Source organism: Micropterus salmoides, unplaced genomic scaffold (genome assembly GCF_014851395.1).
Source record: "Micropterus salmoides isolate LMB-PRFRI ecotype aquatic unplaced genomic scaffold, ASM1485139v1 Ms_hic_scaffold_9, whole genome shotgun sequence".
NCBI lineage: Eukaryota > Metazoa > Chordata > Actinopteri > Centrarchiformes > Centrarchidae > Micropterus > Micropterus salmoides.
Window position 1 is genome coordinate 29,803,525 of NW_024044681.1, and position 21,134 is coordinate 29,824,658.

Below are 21,134 nucleotides of genomic sequence, written 5' to 3' on the forward strand. Positions count from 1 at the left end.
ATAAAGTAGAACTCCTGTGAATCATATGAACCTCACCTTCTGCCATTGAGATGAAACGTCTCATTCATTTTAAACCATGGTGAACTATCTCTACCAGGTTCAAGCACTAAACAGGCTTTTCAGAAAAAAGTGTCAAAGTTAGGCAGCATTTATCTTAATAATACTGTCTTGATATTTTGACCAGTTCAAGTGATTAACCAGACAGTGCACTTTGAAAAAGTGATTTTTTTACAAACCACGTGCAGATTGATGTTGAGGCACAACAATGTATTTGGGAGGAAGTTACAACCACATTGCACCTGCAATATTTTGATCATGGATCATAACCAAGGAGCACAAAATGGATCTCTATCTGTAAGAGACTATTCACTTTCATAGGTATTGATATTTTAATGAAAAATATTGATAACAAATGCAATTAAACTGCGCAGGTATAATTATTCATGGCTGCAGTAATGCCAGTAATACTGTTATTCATTATACTTGTGCTTTTCCTGCATTGATATTTCAAATGTCTGCTGAAAAAACACAGGAAACAGAAATACCATGGCTAGAACCACCTTGAGATTGACAGCTTTTTCATATGGAGCTGTCTTCACTGTGTTGGAGGTTACAGATCTGGAGACTGCTAGGCTCGCTGAACTCTTGATTCCCCTGCACTCTACGGTAACAGTAAGACTCTACTGATGAGCAAACACCATATTTTTAAACATCAATGCTCTAATATTGATACTATTACACAATTTTTGTTTGTATTTGGTAAAAAACTAACAATTGATTAGAACAGTCAAATAAGATTTGAAAATATCAATTTACCAGGTAAGACAGTCTCTTCCAATGCTTGTTGTTGTGTTTTAACACACTATAATGTAGCTGTAAGCAGATATAAAGTAGTATAGGTTGTAATTATTAAGTGTTTATTAATAATGGATCTCTCGACAGCTATAATGCTCTTTATGAAAAATCAAGTGTATAAATGTTTGATGAATGTTTAATAACACAATACAACATATAATCATATAATGACATGTCATCAGGAGTTATAAAATATATAAATATAAACAGTTTGACAAAAAAACAACATCTTAACTCATGGTTCACTTGGTTGCTTTTCCTGGAGCTTTCAACCACATCTCACAGTCCTCCTCCTCATGATACAGTTTGCTCTCTTGTCACAGTTGAAAGCTCGGGAAAAAGCAAGTAAGTGGACCATAAGTTACTTTTTTTGGGTCAAACTAGCGTTTCCAATGTCAAGAATGTTAAACCTACCTATTAATCATTTTCACAGGTGTATAAACTGTTGATGAATATTTTACTAACTAAAAAAACGAAAACTTACTGAAACAATGCAAGTCTCTTAAAATTATTCAACGATACATTGATTACTACTCAAGACATATCAGATGATTGTGAATATGTTATGCTGTTTTATTAAGCATTAATTTCCTGTTAACACATCAGTGGTTGATCTAATAGCCAATTAAAAATGTCTTAATTTCTACTTCCAACTAAGATATAGTGTGTTATAAAGCAAATGCCGATGGTTTATATGCTGAGATATTGATATGGCTTGCAGAGAGGTAAATGCTCTCCCTTTTGTGCATGTACCATATCCCTATATATCAGTTTCTAATTGAGATGAAGGCAGATCCCAGAAAAATAACTCTTTTTGAATAGCAGCTATCCACTGTCACAGGTTTTCAGGATGTTTTGTCATGTATTCTTGATCTACTGCAGCAAATTCCAAACAGGTTTCAGGCAACACATCTACAGTTTAAACCCACATTTTAATTAAGCGGGGACTTGGCAACATTGCTTGTTTTATTAGAACCAGCTTTAATCCTTATGAACCATTTTTTCTGTCCTGGCACAAATTCCGAAAAACAGTGACAGCAGGTACAAACCAGTGCTTGACTGCAAGGGCTGTGTCTGAAACGCTGACCAGATGGTCTACGAGAGATCCCGTTTCATCTCTGCAGGATATGCTCTGTTGTAATTAGTGTGGGCGCATGCCACCCATCAAATAAGCCATTTAATAATACGCTGCCATAATGATGATAATGTCACAGTTAAAAGTGTATATGGTGAAGCAATGCACAAGTGAGCAATAGAAACTTATTTATTTGATAGATAGAAGAAAAGTAAACTTTAAATTTCTTTCCAAAATAAGAGTGCAAAATGCTTAACATATGTTTTGGGCAAAGAACATAGTTTGAATTACAATGATTACCTCACTTGTGTGTTTAATTATCTCTTATGCTATAAATATGACAATTAATTAACTTAATTAATTAAGTTGAACTTAATTACTGTTGTGGCACACTGGAGCCTTCCAGCTTGGAGACCTCAAAGCTGAGAAACAGCTTTTCTCACTTGATTTACTGAAGTTTTAGTCTGTGTCGCAAATGTGTACAGTTAGGAACATCTGACTGATTTTAGTGAGTTTGATTTGACTCAAAATAAATTCAGAATGAGTCTGACATAAAACGTGCATGACTCGGTCAATGTATTGTTGACATCTTGATTTGAATCCACGCAGCAGATAGTGCAGTCCTCTGCCTCGAGGTTGATGTCCGTATTGAAACAATGTTGGTGAATGATTTTCATTTCAACCCATTTGGGCCATTGATTCCATGATTGGACCCAATGGCTAACAGACACTGAAATGCTGGAAGTGTTTCAATGATATTGAAGAACAAAATGCGAGATGCATTATCTGTGTGACTCTGAGCGTTAATGTCTCATGACTCTGGGCTTTTTAACACAGCTGATGCATCTGATGTTCTCCACAATTGAACTTGGCCTATGCAGCCATAACCACAGTAAAAACTTTCCATTATCATAACCATTCAGTGTACTGATGACGACTGATGTCTTTTTTTTATACATGCTAAGTGGTGAATAAATAATGTATATAAGAGTACCATCTACTTTTCTCTCCGGGTGCTCCGGCTTCCTCCCACCATCCAAAGACATGCAGGCTAGGTTGATTGGTGTCTCCAAAATTGTCCTTACGTGTGAATGTGAATGTGAGTGTGATTTGTTTTTTGTCTATGTGTGGCCCTGCGATGGACTGGTGACCTGTCCAGGGTGTACCCTGCCTTTCGCCCAATGTCAGCTGGGATAGGTTCCTGCCCCCCCGCAACCCTGTACGCAGGATAAGCAGTTGACGATGGATGGATGGACATTCAGGATCTCCACTGACTTATATTTCAGCAATTGTGATTTATTTAATGTCATCGCTGCAGCTTGCAGATGTGTTAAGGGGTGACTTTATAGATACATACATTAAAGGTAAACATACATAAGGTTTCTTTCTCATGTTGAAAATCATCAACATCCAGGCAGCATTACTTTTCTTTCATTGTACGTGCTGACTATAGCTACCTGTGACTCATTTGCTAGGCTAACGTTGCATATCTGACAAAAAAAGATTGTGCCAGTGTACTTAGACACAGTGGTGCTTTGAGCTAAATGCTAATGTCAGCATGCTAACATGCTCACAATGACAATCCCAACATCCTGTGGTTTAGCAGGTGATATTTACCCTCTTCATCATCTTGGTTTAGTGTGTTAGGGTATGAGGTGTTGATGGTGCATAGATAGATAAGATTTTGACATGTATAGCAATTGTAAGTCGTTTTGGATAAAAGCGTCAGCTAAATGTGTGTTAGCATGCTGATTAGCGCTACCAGTACTGGTATGATTTTAAAGAGAATCAAATTTTGATCCCTAGATGAAAAGTGAAGGGATCGTAGAAGTTATTACAGTTCACCCTGAGGGGAACATGAATGTTTGTACCAAATTTTATGGCAATCCATCCAATAGTTGTTGAGAGATTTTAATCATAACCACAAATGTGAAGCTCGTGGTGGTTGTAGAGGAAGAGTCACCATGGCCACCATAAATGTCTGTACAGCATTTTATGGCAATATAGTTACTGAGATATTTCAGTCTGGACCAAAGTCCTAGCATGGCTAAAAATAAAAATAGGTTTAGGTTTTAACCAAAAAACTTGAGATTGCCACTTGCACAGATTTTCAATTTAGAGTAATTATGAAATATAAACTTTGTCCTCACAGTTAAATACAGTCAGGACAGCACTACCCTGCACTGATCATGCTTTTTATTTGCAGTAGTTATTGCGAGGCAGACAGAGAGTTTATTTTAACCTCTTTTCAAGATCGATCCACCCCTGGGTACTCGATCAGACAGCTGTGAATCCCAAACCCGCGCTTATGTAACGATGAGCAAAGCAGATCTGGGTGGTGTGATCATCAATTGCAATTGGCCGTTTGTATTGATGCTAATGTAACCACTCAATACTTTCCAAATCGACACTCCAGACTTTCATTTCAGAGGGCGCTGGTGATCAGTAAGCACAGTGAGCTTTAGCCTGTCATAGTGTATAATTTTGTTGGATGTTTGAGTTCACCAAAGCTTTCAGCGCACTCACAGAAAAATAGATACTCCAAAAGATTTCTCAGGTATTTTTTTTATTTATTAAAAGAGCCAGTTCCAGTGTGTTTAGTAGAAATTATCATGGAGAACAACTTCACAATCCAGCCAGGTTTTTGTACTGCACAATTTAGGATGCTATTGATGTAACAATATCATATTCAGCTATAACCAACAAAAGAGAAGACAAGACAGCAATTAAATCACTTGATGCAAAATCTTCAGTCGTGTCACTAACCAAATTAACAGAGCTGCTGCTAATCAAACATGTAAGAAATGGAAGAGAAAGTACATTTGTGAACTGAGGCAGAGCAGCCACTGTCCAGAGAAAACCTCCACAAAAGGCCTTTCAAACCTCAATATGCAGCTGCTGTGCCTATGCTATGCTACTGTTGTGCCTGGATTGGAGTTTGATGCCATGGCAACAAAGTATAGTCACATCTAAGCAAATGATCCACACACCAAACTTTTCTTGTCATCTACATACTTGTAACTCCATGGGGTAGACTCTGCTGCTGCTCAAAACATTTTGCACAGGTATCTTTCTGACCTTTATTCCTTTCTGATAAGTCATGGATGCGTGGAACAACGGTGTATATTTCAGATCATAATTTTGACACTGGCTGACTTGCTAGCTACAGATTCTCTGAAGCATATTTCAGTATAACTCCACTTGACTGTTTGCATATCATTTTGTGCTACAAGATGATTTATAGATGCATGTTTTTTGTACTTTTACATCTGAGATCTATTCAAGAGTCTCAACATTTATAAGCCCCAAAGCCCAGGTACAGTAATAATATATTTTGTTGTATAAGCAGACAAATTAAAACAGGTCCAAACATAGATTATATGCAGTTTACCCCTAATTCATGGGTGTGTGATTATAACTTTGTCTGTATTACTGACACTGTAATAGGCATTATTGTTGTTCAGTAGTCACTTTGTCTACCAATTCTATTTTTAAAGTACTTGACATCATATCATAACATGAGCTCTACTACATTTCATATAAAGATGCTTCTGAATATTTTTTGCCATTTACACTGAGGAATTACTGCTGGCAGATTGTTGCTTCCTTGACCTGTCAAAAAACTGTCATGACAAGCAGTTTTATTTTATGGAGCTAAAGTCAACAGAAATCCTGCAACTAAAACATATCCAGGTTGTGAATGCCTGTTAAAAGTGCAGATCTGTAACACAATAACGTTAATGTGCACAGTAAAATTCACTTAACAGAAACATATCTCTGGTTGTGTAGCCTACATTTTTGAGAGGTGTGTATGCCGCTAGCATGCCTAAAAAAATTATTATAATAATTTTGAAATCTGTGTTTCATCCTGTGTTTATGTCATTTTCAAGGATGTGTTTAATTTCACTCAAATCATGAATTAAAACTCTTAATATGCTGCACGTCAACACCGCAGAGTAAATGCACTTTGACTATACATAGCAACATGTGATACAAAAATGCACTGTGTCAAAATTTCAGTTACAGGATTTATGTTTTAACTCGACAGTTTTTAATTAATTTGAGGACACAGTCTAGATTGGTGTCAAATACGTTGGACATATCTCACATACTGTAACTAAGTTCAACCATAAATCTATAACCGAACCCAGACAAAATCTTGGCCAAAATGAACACTGTTGCAGAAAAAGCAACATCACAGTTTTATTGAACCACAGTGAGCAAAGAGATTAAAAATGATTTTACTGCTACATTTTACAGTCTCTTTTCTTTCTATCATGCTCGTAAAGGAAGACCAACAGGAACAGCTACAGATCCTACGGTTGTGCACAAAGTCTCTTGCAGGCCTTTTCCACCAACATGGAACCGGCTCCGTTTTGGTTGGTACACCTAATTTTGAACCGTTCGGAGAATTTTAACCAAAAATAAATTGGGTTGGAACTTGAAAAAGTTGGTTCTCAGCTGGAACCCCAAAAAATAGCAGGTTTTCCTTGAGCTGAAAGGCAAACCGAAGTGGGCGTGTCATATTCTATAGGTTGCTGTGCATTGTGCAACGCCCTCCACTGATGCATCCCTGACTACAGTGGTTCTGCTCAAAACTGGTGGAAACTCGGGCTGGTTCACTAGATAGCACCAAGGTTCCAAGAACCAGAGCTGATTTGGTGGAAAAGGGCTGTCTGAGGTTGTGTACTCTGCACTGAGGCAGTGTACAAATGAAGCATGGATTAAACTGGAACAATGCGAGCAGGGATTCCTTATTCAAGCCCATTTTGTATCAGTCACCTCTAGCGATATTCACCACTTTGCATCAGCTAAATGTGACATACAAATAAAAGTCTTTGTGATATAGCAGCATTGTATTAGTCACAGTGCATGAAGGTAAAAACATTGTCTAAATACAAGTACCAGTTACTACAATATGAAAATATTACATTTGCTTAAGAGAAACAATCCATTATGAAAAGGAAGAGGGTGACAGAAGAGCATCACAGGTTAGATAACATGAGTTTTTGGGTCTCTGGAGGAGGCGGGTGGCAGGGTGAAACAGCACAGCATTACAATGATAGTCATACCTGAAGAGTTCTTACCCCCGTTAGGAAGGAAGGAGGTGATCTGCTTTTTTTCTCGAATCCGCTCATCGTCATCATTGCTATGAATCAAGATCCTTAAATTCAATATTTGGTACAGGAAGTAACACAATGTTTCAAAATGAGCAATAAAGTACAAACAGGAATAATTAAGTTCCCACAAATAAGCTATGCACGGATATACAGTGTTCTCAAAAAACTATCACACATACTGTAACAACCTTCCTCTTTTCAAGTGCAAAACACAGACGATTTGTACACACACTGACACTCACAGAGACACTGGCCCTTCAATTTATATGAATTAAAGAGAAAATGTTCATTGTCCTTCGACGTGTCTCTTGAGTACAAACGACGAGGTCAGCATTGACTCAACTGCACAGCAAGTCCATCAAGCGTGGAAATTGCTTCGACAGCCATCTTGCATATAAAGTCTGTATAAAAATCAAGGAGCTATAGCTACAGGCCCTTCTTCAAAGGTTAATACTACACCTACTGTGAGCTGAGCTGGAGAGACTGGAGGAGTGAACAGCATGTTTGGTTGAGGTCTCTCCAGCTAAAATAAAGGCGAGAGGTAAAAACAGGAATACGGTATGTTGACCCACGTTTAATGAGGTCTGATAACAATGAAACTGTAATACTGCAACGCAAAGCACGGCTGAAGATCCTTACTGTCTCTGCTGGAAGATGTCATTCTGCCCGAAAAGGCCTTTCATACAAAACAAAGATTCATGTATAAAACTGTAAATACACAGTTACACTATATGTGTATACCTAACATGATGAAGAAAATTGACTGTAGAAAAATATATAGCCTATATCAAAGTCATTTAGCCAGAAAATAAATCCAACAAGCAAAATTCAGGATCATTTTACAAAGTCATATTTATGATGACAACACCAGAGGACCAAATTACACAAGGCTGAACTGAAGGCATTTTGGTTGTAGAAACTTGAAACAGGGCATTTTTGTTAAGTTGAAATCTAGAAAAGGGGCAACTGGAATCTGGTTAAAATATTACACGAATAAAAACAAAAAACTAACAAAGCTTTTGAACTCTTACCTCAGGTGTAAACTTTTATATTCGGTCACATATACTCAATTTATATTTCAATTTGTTTGGGTTTTTGTGGACACACGAGCTAGTATTGCACATTCCCTCTTTAATGTGTTGTCAAATGGTCACTCATAGACGTGTGCTGAATCTGTGCACTATGAGAGTGCCCCAGCATCCCTGCCACACTGCACAAGCATTTATTCATAGGAGAACACAACACAAATAAATAAAAATAATAACATCACAAGTGTCTCCTCTACCTACATCCTTGCAAAAAGTAATTTAATCTTTCTTTACAAGTATGTCACATGTGACTCAGGTTAACAATTGATGCTAGCACAAATTGTGTATTTCACTGTATACATTAATAGCATGTTATCAAAAAATGTGTATGGCATCAGTTTAGAAAATGTGCAAAATAATTCCAAGTGTTGGCTAACAGTTTAGAAAACACCAGTTTTCAACTAATCACTGCTTCTTTCCAGAAAGTAAATTAACTGATATAATATGGAGCTGTGATGCTTTGAAAATCCTGCAAGTCAACGCTCGATATACTCCGTTTATATCACATTGTTTTAGACCCAAATTTAAGAACTACACAACACTGAAGGAAATCTGCACTGACTTTGTACATTATAACTGATTTATGAGATGTTTTGTAACTGTTCTGTAATATGAAAATACCTTAAAAGGCCCCACTTTAATGTCCAGTGATGTTTTTGCTATCCTAAACCAGCAGAGTCACTTTACAGGACATAAAAGTTTAATTGAATGTGTACTGAAAAGGACTCCGACCATAACAATTCAGTTATGGAGGAGTTTACAGTGAATCAAGTATCCTTCTCTAATCCAACCAAAGCCTTCATAATAAAAATAATGCATAGTCATAAGGGACACAATTGAGAAATTCAGTAAAGACAACAATAAGGCAAAAGAACAGTTAGGGAGTAACAACGGACATCGACTAAGCAACTAAGACATCACCATCTCTAAGAAAACAGTGATGTTTTTTGACTCCTTCACAAAAAACTAACTATAAAGTAGATTTGGCTGTAAGAGTGATCATGACTTTAGGGAAGACATTGTAAGCTGTGAAACAATACATTTTTTCAAATTGGTACATGTGGCAACTCTTGTTAGCTGCCACAGGATGTTAAAACAAGAAAAGCAAGCCAAGATCGGCGATCAAAAATGACAAAATAAAAGCTTATAGTTTTGCACAGTTTTTCCACCACAACACATATTGAATATGTGGGCTCTATGTTACCAACCAGACTGGTTAAGCGGGATGTAAATTGTTGCCTCTTCCCTGTTACTGGGTCTTCTCCAATAAATCAAACTATGGTGTGCTCTTTGCTTTTTTAGAAATATCTGTCCGTGCACCATGACAAGACTGTTTCATGCTAAACACCAAACAAGAATGTTTTTTTTTTACATTGTATAAAATTAATAAAAATAATGCATTTCTCTTATGAATCAACCACAAAATAAATAGTGCACAGTTGGAAAAGGTCTGTTTTAAAGCACATTATTCCAGCAGGACAAGTCCTGCCAACCCACATCTCCAGTCAAATATACTGTAAATCATAGTGTGCATAAAAAATCTCTGAAAGTACAGTTGAGTTGTGGTTTCAGCTTTGTAGTAAATGTGTTTCTAATGAGCTTATTTCAGTGTATTAACCTGTATATTAGAATGGATATGCAGTGTTAACATTAACACTGACACTTAATATTGTCACTGACAGCTGTACTTATTTGTTACTCCAACCCTGTGAGTGCATCACCCATGAGATGTTTTCAGTGCACAGCATCATTTCAGACTTGCAAAACTTTATTTTGCTATTATACAGGCGACTTCACTGAAATAAAACCATTCTTATGCATTTCCACAAGCTGTTAGTCCCTTTTGCGATACGTTTCCCAGATTAATGCTACTCAATGCTACCTATTAGGTGCCATGCCGCTCTATTTCACAGTTCTCAAATAGGAAAAAAAACCTCATAGACATGATACTCTTAACCAAAAACAGTGACTGAGGTCTGTGTGACAAATTCTTCTCATCCTTGTGAGAATTAAGTTGGTGATAATGAAACAAATCCATGGGAAGTAAAGTGCATTGTAATAACCTGTGTGTTGCTACATGTGGTGGAAACATCAAAGTGGTGTTGTAGATGAAGTAGGACTTGACCAGACATCACCAGTGAACCCTTTCAATGTCTGCGTTCATACTCTGAATGCATTTATGATTAATGGCAACAAAGTCACTGTTTTTCTATGTGTGGCTGTAAACGATGGGAACATAAAGGAAGAAACATCAGAAAAAAAGACATGAGATATCTTAAAGTGATGTTAAGCCCATACAAAATATTGGCACATTACCTTACAAACAGAATACTGGATGATGATCATGTTGTCTAAGAGTTATTTCTTAAACAAATGTAGCATCCTGTCTTTTTTCTCACATTTCACAGTATTAAAAGTGCACTAATTACCAAACACGCCACCAGTTTCAAATTGTAATATTTCTATATTAGGTTTCTCTTCCAAAATGTGCCACACTTTCAGTGATCATCATTAATGCCATTTAATCCCTCTAGTTTGTCTCATTTTACACACTCCTGACCCCTGACCGTTCTCACACCTGCGTCTCCACACCGTTAAGTTTAGGCATCAGGATACGAGGAGTCACCCCAGAGTTGAGGTCCCTCTCGAACTCCAAAAGCTGGCCCATGAAGTTTAGATTCGGTGACACCACTGGACGACGGCTCCGCACATATTTGTAGGCATCTGTCATTGTCATGAGGGTATGCTTCATAAGGTAGGCGATGACAATGGTTGCAGAACGGGACACGCCTGCCTGGCAGTGTACCAACACTCCCTGTCCACTCTGATATGCCTCCTCTGTGAATGAGAACAACCAAACAGTGAATTCAATTTGCTGAATTAAAGATGTAAAAACTGGAGGGTGGTTATCTCTAACTTGGTTGAGTGCCTGCCCCATGTACAAGGCTGAGTTCCTACTGCAGTCTTGTTCTCAATCCAGCCCTAGCAAAGGTACCTGTCAGCAACTATTGTCTTTGTGTAAATAAAGAATTAAAAAAACAAACAATCAAAAACTGTCAACAAAGCCTCCACACCCAAATTTCACATAGTCTGTCAAAATAGAAAATGAAACAATATAGTTAAAGTCTACTGTTTGGAGATACAGTTATTTACTGACCATCAACAGCTAGCTTAGCCCTGGTGACTGCACGCAGCACTCTAGTCCCAACTGAACGAAACCTTGTTACCTGAATGTGGGATACCACCCCATTGTAGGCACAGCTAACGCTAGCTAGCTAGCAGCTACGAAGACACAACTTTTGAGTGACTGTGAGGCGCTTTTCTCCTCTTTTGGTAGTGGCTAACCCCCTCCCTACTCCTCTCACCCCAGAAAACATTCTGGACCACTCTCGCCACTGAATGCCTCCATTAAACTCTTGGTAAGACAGCTAACAAGCCAACCCCCAGAATGTTGAAGTAATGGACCGTTACTATTAGTACTAGTAACTGTAATGTAATTATTTAATTAATTGTAACCCATTGTTAATGAAAAAAGTAATCACATTACTGTCACACACGACTAAGTAATGCACTACTGCCCACCACTGCTAATTGTTACTTTACTTCTTAGTGCTGACTGACTCTCTTCAACATACCATATACATCCTCACAATACAACAACATATGAGATGTGGACTTACCAATGAACTCAAAAACCTCCTCAAAGTATTGTCGAAGGTTTTGCTTGCTGTTATCGGTGGCTGGCAGCCTTTTGTAGCGCAGCCCAGAGCTGACGTGGTAGAGAGGCAGGTGTGTGGTCACGTTGACCACGTAGCCGATGTTGAGGCGCAGCAGCAGGTCCAGGTCCTCGGCGTCTCTCTCGTTCCCCAGAAACAAGAAAGGCAAGATGGGACTGACGACGGCGTTCTCTGCATCAGGTGTCATCACGGTCTCATCTGACAGAGAAGCCGGTAACGAAGAGGAGAGCGGCAGAGAAAGGTGCACTAAAAGGAGACAAGACGTGTGTAAAGACATCCTCTGCCGTGTGTGAATACAGTTATGTTAGAGTTTAAACTGCTGCCACAAAGTAAGAAATTACAAGATTAATACGTTAAAATATGAACAGGGTGACAAAAAATCCAACAGAAAAACAACATCTATAGTGACTAAATCAACAATGGAATCCCTAATTCAAAAGTAGGTCATATTAGAGTTAATTAGCTAATTGGCTATAAAAGTGGTCTGACCATTAGCACTTTGATTATATTATAACTTAAATGAAACAACTTGCTAAGATCCAAATGAGCTAGATGTTCCCAAATGAAAAACCCAGGAAAAGTATTTTCACATATCAAGGGGCTCAGAATCATGACATACACTTAACACAGACTGCACTCACGAACACACGCACGTTAAAGCTAACCAGGATTTTTTGGTGGACATGTAAAGGGTTAAAAATGCTGCTAAATGACATTCAACCTAAAATGACCCAGCTTAATGTCAGTGATTGCGGTGGAAAATGTGTGACTTCACAGTGTAGATATGATGTATATTTTAGCACTTGCACAGGTAAATGATAAGATATTCTTACTTCTGCTGTTCTCCTCATCTTGTTCTCTGTTCAGGGAATTGAGGGCCAGGTGAAGTGACTGAGCCGACGGCAGAGAATATCCTCCCTCCCTGTCTCTCTGCCAGGGTTTGGGTTTGATCAGTGTGCTAGGGGCGGACGGTGGAGGCGAAAAGGACACTGGTGTCGGTGGGGAGGCAGAGCGGGGAGAGGGGGAACATGGATATGCTACATCTCCGTCTTCCTCAGGACCATTGCCCATTCCTACATCTTCGGCTTTATTCAAGAGCCTCTTCAGTGAGTTCCGGCCATTGTCATACCCAGATCCTGACTTGTAGCCCATAAAATCAAGGGCAGCCATTTTCCCCTGCTGAAGCCGCCGTCGGCCTGCATGGTCTGTTAGCTGAGGCTGCACATATTCCTGGAGTTTTTGACAGTCTAGGGGGACAAGGCCTGTTCCGGTACTGCCATTTTGGGCCTGGCTTGCACAGGTCTTCCCAACTCCTATTCCCATCCCTGCACAGTGATTCTTTTGGGCTTTAGAATGGGTCATCTTCTTGGCCAGTTCTTCAGGCCAGATCGTACGTACGCTGTAGTCATCATCATCGGCTTGGAACATACCCATTGGATGAGCAGCTCCGATGCCTCTTCCTGGGGGTTTGCCTCGGCGGGGGTTGAATGTCACCACTATGGGGTCGCTGCTGCAGTAGCTGCAGGTGGAGCTGCCTGTCTGAGAGGCTTTGGGGTTGCAGCCTGTGACACAGCTCTGTATCGCCCGGAGAGGGGCAGAGGACGATAGCGGGGTACAGGGCAGACATCCCCCTACCAGTTTTTTGCGAAGGAAAGCAGGACTCTCGAAGTTTCCAGCCTCAGCAGAACAGGAGGCACAGCGGAGAGGTTTGAACAAGTTTGCTCGGCAATCAGACACAGTGCTGTTAGAAGAGGAGGTGTTGGAGGTGGACGTGGTGGAGAGACACCCACCCAGATTTCTTAGGCCCATGTCTTTGCCTCCTCTCTTCACTGCTCCGACATTGTGAACACAGGAAAACGAGGTGGAAGAGCTTCCTCCACCTCCTTGGCAGCTATCAGAGTGTCCCTTAAATCCTCTGCATCTTACCAACCTCCAACAGCCACAACTGAATGGGTGGGCGCAGTCGATGGTGCAGGTATGGTCAGGGCTGGGAAACCCTCCGATATTGGAAGAGCAGGGGGAGACAGGGAGAGCGTGAAGAATGTGAGGGCGGTGATCCCTGGTGCGGGATGGGTGCGGCTGGTTGAGTTGCTGAAATGATATTGGGACATGGGCGGATTGGGAGGGAGGAGACGAGGGATAGCTGGAGTTTAGGATGGCGGCATGGGGCACAGGGACGGAGTTGTGGTGGTAGGGCAGACCTTGACTATTATGGCTTTGATGGACAGTTCCCAGTTTGGAATTCTTCTTGTGACTTAAAGAGGGGAATTCCTGGTCACTTCTGTTAAGAAAACTAGCATTTTCCTTTTCACTCCTGAACCTATGCTGCTGCGCCTGAGCGGGGACGAACTGTAAGACGCCTCCGGGGGAAGATGACAGCTGACTATGGCGACTTCGCTGTGACTTTTGTTCGGCTACACCTGGTCTCCCTGCAGTTCCAGTTTTTCTCTCATACTGTCCTTGATCCAACTGTAAAGAGACATTTTGCTTGACCACCTTTTACACTTCCGCTGCGCCCTAATGAGTTGCTTAATACTCCTCGTCCTCCCTTGTCCACTGTCAGCCTGATATCAATAGTATGTGTGTGGGAGGGCAGCCGTGGGCCGAGTGTTACAGTGCCATTGCTATGGCAGTGGCTAGGGATGTGTCTGACACCCGCTGGGATGACAGGCTGGTCGGCCTTGAATTTCTGCGCACGGGAGGATCTGCGCTTGCATCCCAGAGTCACAGATTTACAGGCGGGTGAATAGAAATGGGACTGAGAAGGGTGAGTGACTTGTCCATTGGAAGAGGCTGATATTTGAGAGGAGTGATGTGGGATGGCTTGTGGGGAAGCGTCACACAGGGTTAAGTTTTTAGGGCGCTGAATGACCACTATGCGCTCATCAAGAGGGAGGGGAGGCATCTGGGTTTATGCAAAGCTGTCCAGTGAAGAGGGAGAGAGAGACAGGAAGAGAGTAGTCAGGAAATTACTATAATTTAACAAACACTGAAGATGTGGGGCACACTTTACCTTCCATAAGTTTAGACAAACAGCACATGCTGTTAGACAGCACATACACATAATTGTGAGCATAATTGTTTTTTTCTATTGATATCGTATGTTTATCATATCATGTTTAGAATATTGTGTGATTGATTACATTTAAAAATAATTATTTGTGAAATGTAAAGTAAAACCCCAAATCCACCACAGGAATGACAACACATGTTGATAACAACAATAGATTCTTATGTTTTGCATATTTTTGCAAGTCATCTCTAAGGTGTCATTAGCATACCAAAACATACCAGGAACAAATACAAAACCAACAACCACCATCTCAGTTTTGACCATTAACATGTCACACATATTTTCCTTTCACATCTGCTGCAAATGAAAGGAGAAATTATATAAACAGAATACCCACTGAGGTGCATGTTTGATTTGAAAGGATTACACTGTTGTGATTACTCCCCCCCCCCCAAATCCATTTAAACATGCACATCAGTCTGTTACCTGCTTATACCAGGGCCACTTGCCGGGCATTTAACGCTCATCTATATTCATAGGAGTTTGACATTCAAATTTAAACTGTTTCCCAGTAATATCACGACCATTAGGGTATAAAATTCCAAATTCAAAGGTACAAGAGTGTGTACCTGTTTGCTGTTTGCAGCAAATAATCCCTGATAATCCTGATGGCATTGAGGCTTTTTAAAAGCTCAGTTACAAAAGCTGCATCAAATAAGCTTCAACAACCTTCCTCCCTCTGATGAGTCCTCAGTCACATGAAATAATAAGCCAAGCCAAGCCAAGTCATGGCTGATGGTAAAAATATACTGTAAAACATAGCTGCACTATGTAATGATGCCCAAGCCTGTAAAAAAACAAAACAACTGGCAATGGATGATTTGTCATGATTGCCTTGGGGCTGAAGAAGAAGCCCATGTATGTGAATGCTCCTGTGATATGCACAGATTATTTTTAAGCAGTACTTAAATTCGACCAAAATCATATAGCTGTCTTTGCACTGTTTTGCAACAGGACAACATGGAGACTGAGCCAATGGCTCAGTGGGATTCTTCACTTTAAAGACTGCTTAATGCTGGAGAGCCATGTGATTACCTGAAATGAAACACTTCCTGCTCCCAGCCACCCAGCCTGTTCATCCTCTGCCTCTGGAATAAACTAAATTAACCGAATCCTTTGGGCCAATTAGAAATTAGCATTTGTCCAGGCCATGGTATAAACAGAAGGTCACCACATACACAACAATACAATTCAGCTGAATACAAAGCTTTCTCACCATGACACAGCAAAAACAATTCAACTGGCTGTAGCTTATAAATATACACTTTGTAATAAAACACATAAGAAGAATTTTTTTGTATCATTAAATTGCCTTTATGATTAATGCTATTAATAAAAGGTTGGTACAGTTACTACCAGACTTTTGACTTGGTACATTCATTATAAAGGCTGCTCTTAAACGTTAACATGAAATATTATTAAAGTGAAAATCCACCCTCTGATACACACACTGTTAAATAACATCAATCAGAAATGTTCAGCGCATCCAGGAGTTGTTTGGTTGATGAAGTACTTTAATTTACTTTTTGCCACACTAGCGGCATGGCTGTAGGGGCGGCTATACAGGTTGGTTAGGAGGATGCTGGCATGCTGATGTTAGCATTAAGCTCAAACAGAGTTCAACTAGAACAAGAGATTTCCAAGTCCAGAAAAGAAAAGTGTTGCATTTTACTGCAGACTTGACAACTATGCAGTCTGTTTGTTATTCTGTTGATGTTGGTATGAAGTGAGCATGAAGTAAGCAATTACCTTCAACAGCAGCATCTTCAAAGATCTCACAGTGAATGCTTTTTATTGGAACTACTTTCTACTGAAGATATAGTCACAATGGAAACAGTTGACATCATATTCTCCATTGTCTACACCTCCATTGCGGGGCAGACATTTCAGAGACAGACATCTCAAAACCTAGACAAGTAAATCAATCTATATGCATTTCTATATACCACTAGCGTAAGTGAGACATTTTTTGGTCATTTTGACAAAACACTTTACACTCAGCAATAGCTAAGCTGGAGATGCATCAACCTCACAACAAACTAGACTATAATTGTGACATACATCTCATATAGTTGTTTTAAAACAGTGTTTGTTATGGTGGATTTTCATTTTAAAAGCCATTCCAGCCAAGAAACTCTCAGAGTGGAAGACCAAAAAGTTGAAAGTGGAAAACGGAGGAACAGACACTGAAGACAACACTGGCTGACAGAAACAACGTGGGTGGAGAGAACATACATGGGGTCAGATTATAACGTGACACTGTAAACCACAGACTACAGGGGAGGAAGGATCATGTCAAAATAATCTGGGGATGCCTTCAGTCCCAACACAACACAGATACCGACCCATAGAGAAAGCAAACCACGCTCCAGTGTCCCCATGCTTATACCCACGCACAGAGTCTGGTGATGGTATCCTCATCTTTTTTTTCCTTTTTCAGCCTTGCCTGTGGTGGAGGGGGTGGGGGTTACATTGACCCAGTTTTATCATGGTGGAAGTCACTATCACTCTGATCACTTTTCTCTCACACACTGTAAACTGCAGACGGGCTAGTGGCCTTTTCACTCACTCATGGGCATAGCTTTGGCAGACAGTAAGGGCCAAAGAGAGAGAGAGAGAGAGAGAGAGAGAGAGAGAGAGAGAGATGGAAAATACTAAAACAAAGTACAACAGTGATGCCTTACACCATCTGAAGGGCTAGTAACAATAAAAGCTTCTGTTGGCAACATGTTAAAATTTCACATTACTACATACAGTCAACCCTGCAATTGGATATAAATGGGGTTGGCCTGCTGAAGCTTTGTGGTCATGTCCAACCTCCTCCCACCCACGATTTATTTTGTGACCCTTAGAGGCGGCAACCCCTTGGGAACGACTAAACTACTTCCCTGTACATACAGTAGTTGAAACCAGTTCCACCATGACCAGCTAGTCAGTCACAGGGGACATCTTTCTATACAATGAGTACTTTTACTCTTGATACTGAAGTACAATTGTTGACAATACTTTCGTACTTAAGTCATTTTACGTTGTTGCGTTGGTACTTTTACTTAAGTTGAGGTTTGAGTACTTCTGCCACTACTTGTCGAGTCAGTTGTGGGGATCTGGTTTTGCAGGACTTTGGGTTTAAGGCAATTTGCAAAGAAAACTCTCGCACACTGTCCAACTTGCAAAAAAAAAAGTACTGACACAACGTTTCGGTGCGAGACCTTCATCGGGCAAATAGTGTTACATACTGAGAAGCCATCTTTTGTAGGAGGTGACTTGTTTGTCTACACCAATCACCCACTCCCTCACAAAATAATGCAGCCATTACAAAACATTCAGTCACATTTCCATTACTAAAGATCCAGACTAAGCTTCCATATGAGTCTCTCTGTGGTAACAATACTATATCGTTCCAGAGTGATCTACACTAGATGGATGTATCATGAATGTACACCAAAAAATGTAATAAAATGCATTCATTGACAGATATGTTCTCAGATCTTGCTAGTACCTTATACATCAATAGATAAATCGAGGAAATATAATGAAAACACAACATTTGACCCCACAATAGATTCAAAAAACAATAATATCATACTTCAATAATTTAAGGTTAAATAACAATGAAATTTATAGAAAAAAATACAAAGTGAAAAAAATCATCACCCTGAATGTTGCCTAAAAAAATTCCTTTATTATTATATAGGTGCAACAAAAACATCAAGGCCTCAAGAATAACTAGCGGCATCAGTGCATTCATATGTAAATGGTCACAATCAACAGGACACAATACTTAATGGTCCTAATAATATATGTGCATATTCATACATATCCAGGAATGTTTAGGGCTGGACAGGGAAATCCTCAGGTGAATCATTAAGTAGCAAAGCATATGCAGACAATAAATGTGCAAAAATGTTCAGAATCACGAGAAAAATGTTAAGCAGGAATTCACTGTCAAGTCCCCTTGGAGCCAATCACAGTCACTGCCCCTGAGTGGTAGGGTGACCTGTTGCCACGGAACCATAGTGAAGCGATGTCACGGTGAGCATCACTGAAGTGCACAGCAATAGGATAAAGCTGATCGTTTCTATGTATAGTACTTTTGTGCTCACTAATCCTTTGTTTAAGTTTTCTAATTGTTTTCTCAACATAAGAAAGACCACAGGGACAGCGTATCATGTGGATTACGTTTGTGGATGCACAAATGATGACACTGTTAATGGGTAATGTTTTGCCTGTGTGGGGTTGGGAAAAATGATGCATTTTTATAGTATTATTGCACTGTGTGCAACTGCCGCAGTGGTAGTTGCCCTTTGGAAGCGGGTGTAAACGTGTCTGTATCTCTTGATTAGACCTAATCTTGTACTCAGAATTGGCGCAGACCAAGTGAAACCTTATATTTCCCCCCCTTTTCATAACAAAAAGAGGTGGATCTCCAAAGTTAGATGAAAGTTCAGGGTCAGACTTTAAGATGTGCCAGTGTTTTTTAAAAAACGATCGTATGGCAGAGGAATGGACTGAGTGTCGAGTACTACATGTAACAGCAAATGTCTTTTGTTTTTTTGCACTCTCTTTCATGTCTACGCTTTATCAATATAGTCCTCTGTGGAATGACAGATCCTTCTTAGTCGAAAAAATAGACTGGTAGTCAATGTCTTTCCGGTAAAGAGTTTTTATGAGGGAGTGAGTTTAAAACAATTAAAAAAGGTAAATACTGTTGAGAATTCAAATATCCTGTCATCTCGTCATCTCTGTGTATTTGTTCTCTGGTCCTGAGGCCAGACTGGTGACAAATGGCAGTTAGAGAAAGGATTCATATGAGAATAAAACTGTTAAATGGTGTCAGCCCTGTTGATTAGGACATTAATAGAAATTGTGTTTAATTAACTGTGTTTATGTGAAATCATTTCAGTTGGTTGGCCTAATTAATTTGTCTTTCTATCACATTTATGGAATCTGATGAAAGGCTGTAAGCTACCTGCTCTGCCAACATACAGTATATGCTGTTGTGTGTTTGCAGTGATTGCCTTTCAAAAATGAGCCGCCTCAATCTGCTTTATAGACCGTTTGATGCTTGTCTAACGCGGAAACTGTTGCTTGCATGATAAAAGAAACAGACTTGTTCTTTTCAGTTTGTTTTTCATTACTGTCCCATTGTTAATAGCTTCAATTGCCAGATCCCAGAACTGGGGTGGCAGCCAATCTATCAAAGAGCAGTGCAGAGAGACAAAAGGATGTAGCTCATTGTTAAAAAAAGGAGTTCTGCTCAATTTTATGGCCAAATCTGATGTCTTACGGGTCCAGGGCCATCAAACAATCTGTAATGTATTAATGTGTAAATGTGTAATATTGTAGAATATGGCCAGGCTACAACCAAGCACAGTAATAAACCCGTAAACCCATGTGTGCTGCATAACTGCAGCAATATTATATATCACACAACTCATATCAGTGTTGTGTATCAGATTAAATAATTGTACAGATTTTCAAATTATTATTATTTTGATCGTTTGATATTTTAGTAATTTTTTTGTTTTTACATTTGATACTGATTTCTTTTTCTTCTTTTCTTTTATTATTTTTTTAATCAATTAATTATTCTTTAAATTTTTTTGTCATTATATATATACACACACACACACACACACATTTTTTTAACACACATACGCTTACTGTTTTATTTATTTATTTAATTTTTTATATTTTTATTTTTAACACACACACACGCTTACTATTTTATTTTATTTTTTTAACACACACAGGCTTACTGTTTTATTTATTATTTATTTTATTTTTAATATATTTTTATTTTTTAACACACACACACACACACTCTCTTACTGTTTTATTTATTTATTTTATTTTATTTTTTTAACACACACACACGCTTACTGTGTTATTTATTTATTTATTTAACACACACACTTACTGTTTTATTTATTTGTTTTATTTTTAATTTTTTTTTTTTTAACACAAACACATACGCTTTGATTACTTTACGCTTTATTACTTGTTTAATGAAATGTATGGGGTTGATTGTTCTTATGTTGTATGTATGATGCTTTGGCAATGTTATTGTTACATATGCGTGCCAATAAAGCTAATTTGAATTGAATTGAATTGAATTGAATTGATTGCATAATATATCTACTAGGCATACATGACTTCAGAAGTTGACAGTAGTGTGAATAAGTT

At 39.1% G+C, this 21,134-nt stretch overlaps 1 protein-coding gene across 1 annotated transcript; it reads right to left on the bottom strand.

Moving 5' to 3' along the window:
- Window positions 1-5,488: 5,488 nt before the first annotated feature.
- On the bottom strand, window positions 5,489-20,494 carry si:dkey-175m17.7. The gene is given in 4 exon segments (XM_038709366.1): window positions 5,489-10,976; window positions 11,819-12,121; window positions 12,709-14,363; window positions 14,365-20,494. Coding segments are annotated over 4 exon segments (2,640 nt in total). The 5' UTR covers window positions 14,781-20,494; the 3' UTR covers window positions 5,489-10,710.
- Window positions 20,495-21,134: the final 640 nt, after the last annotated feature.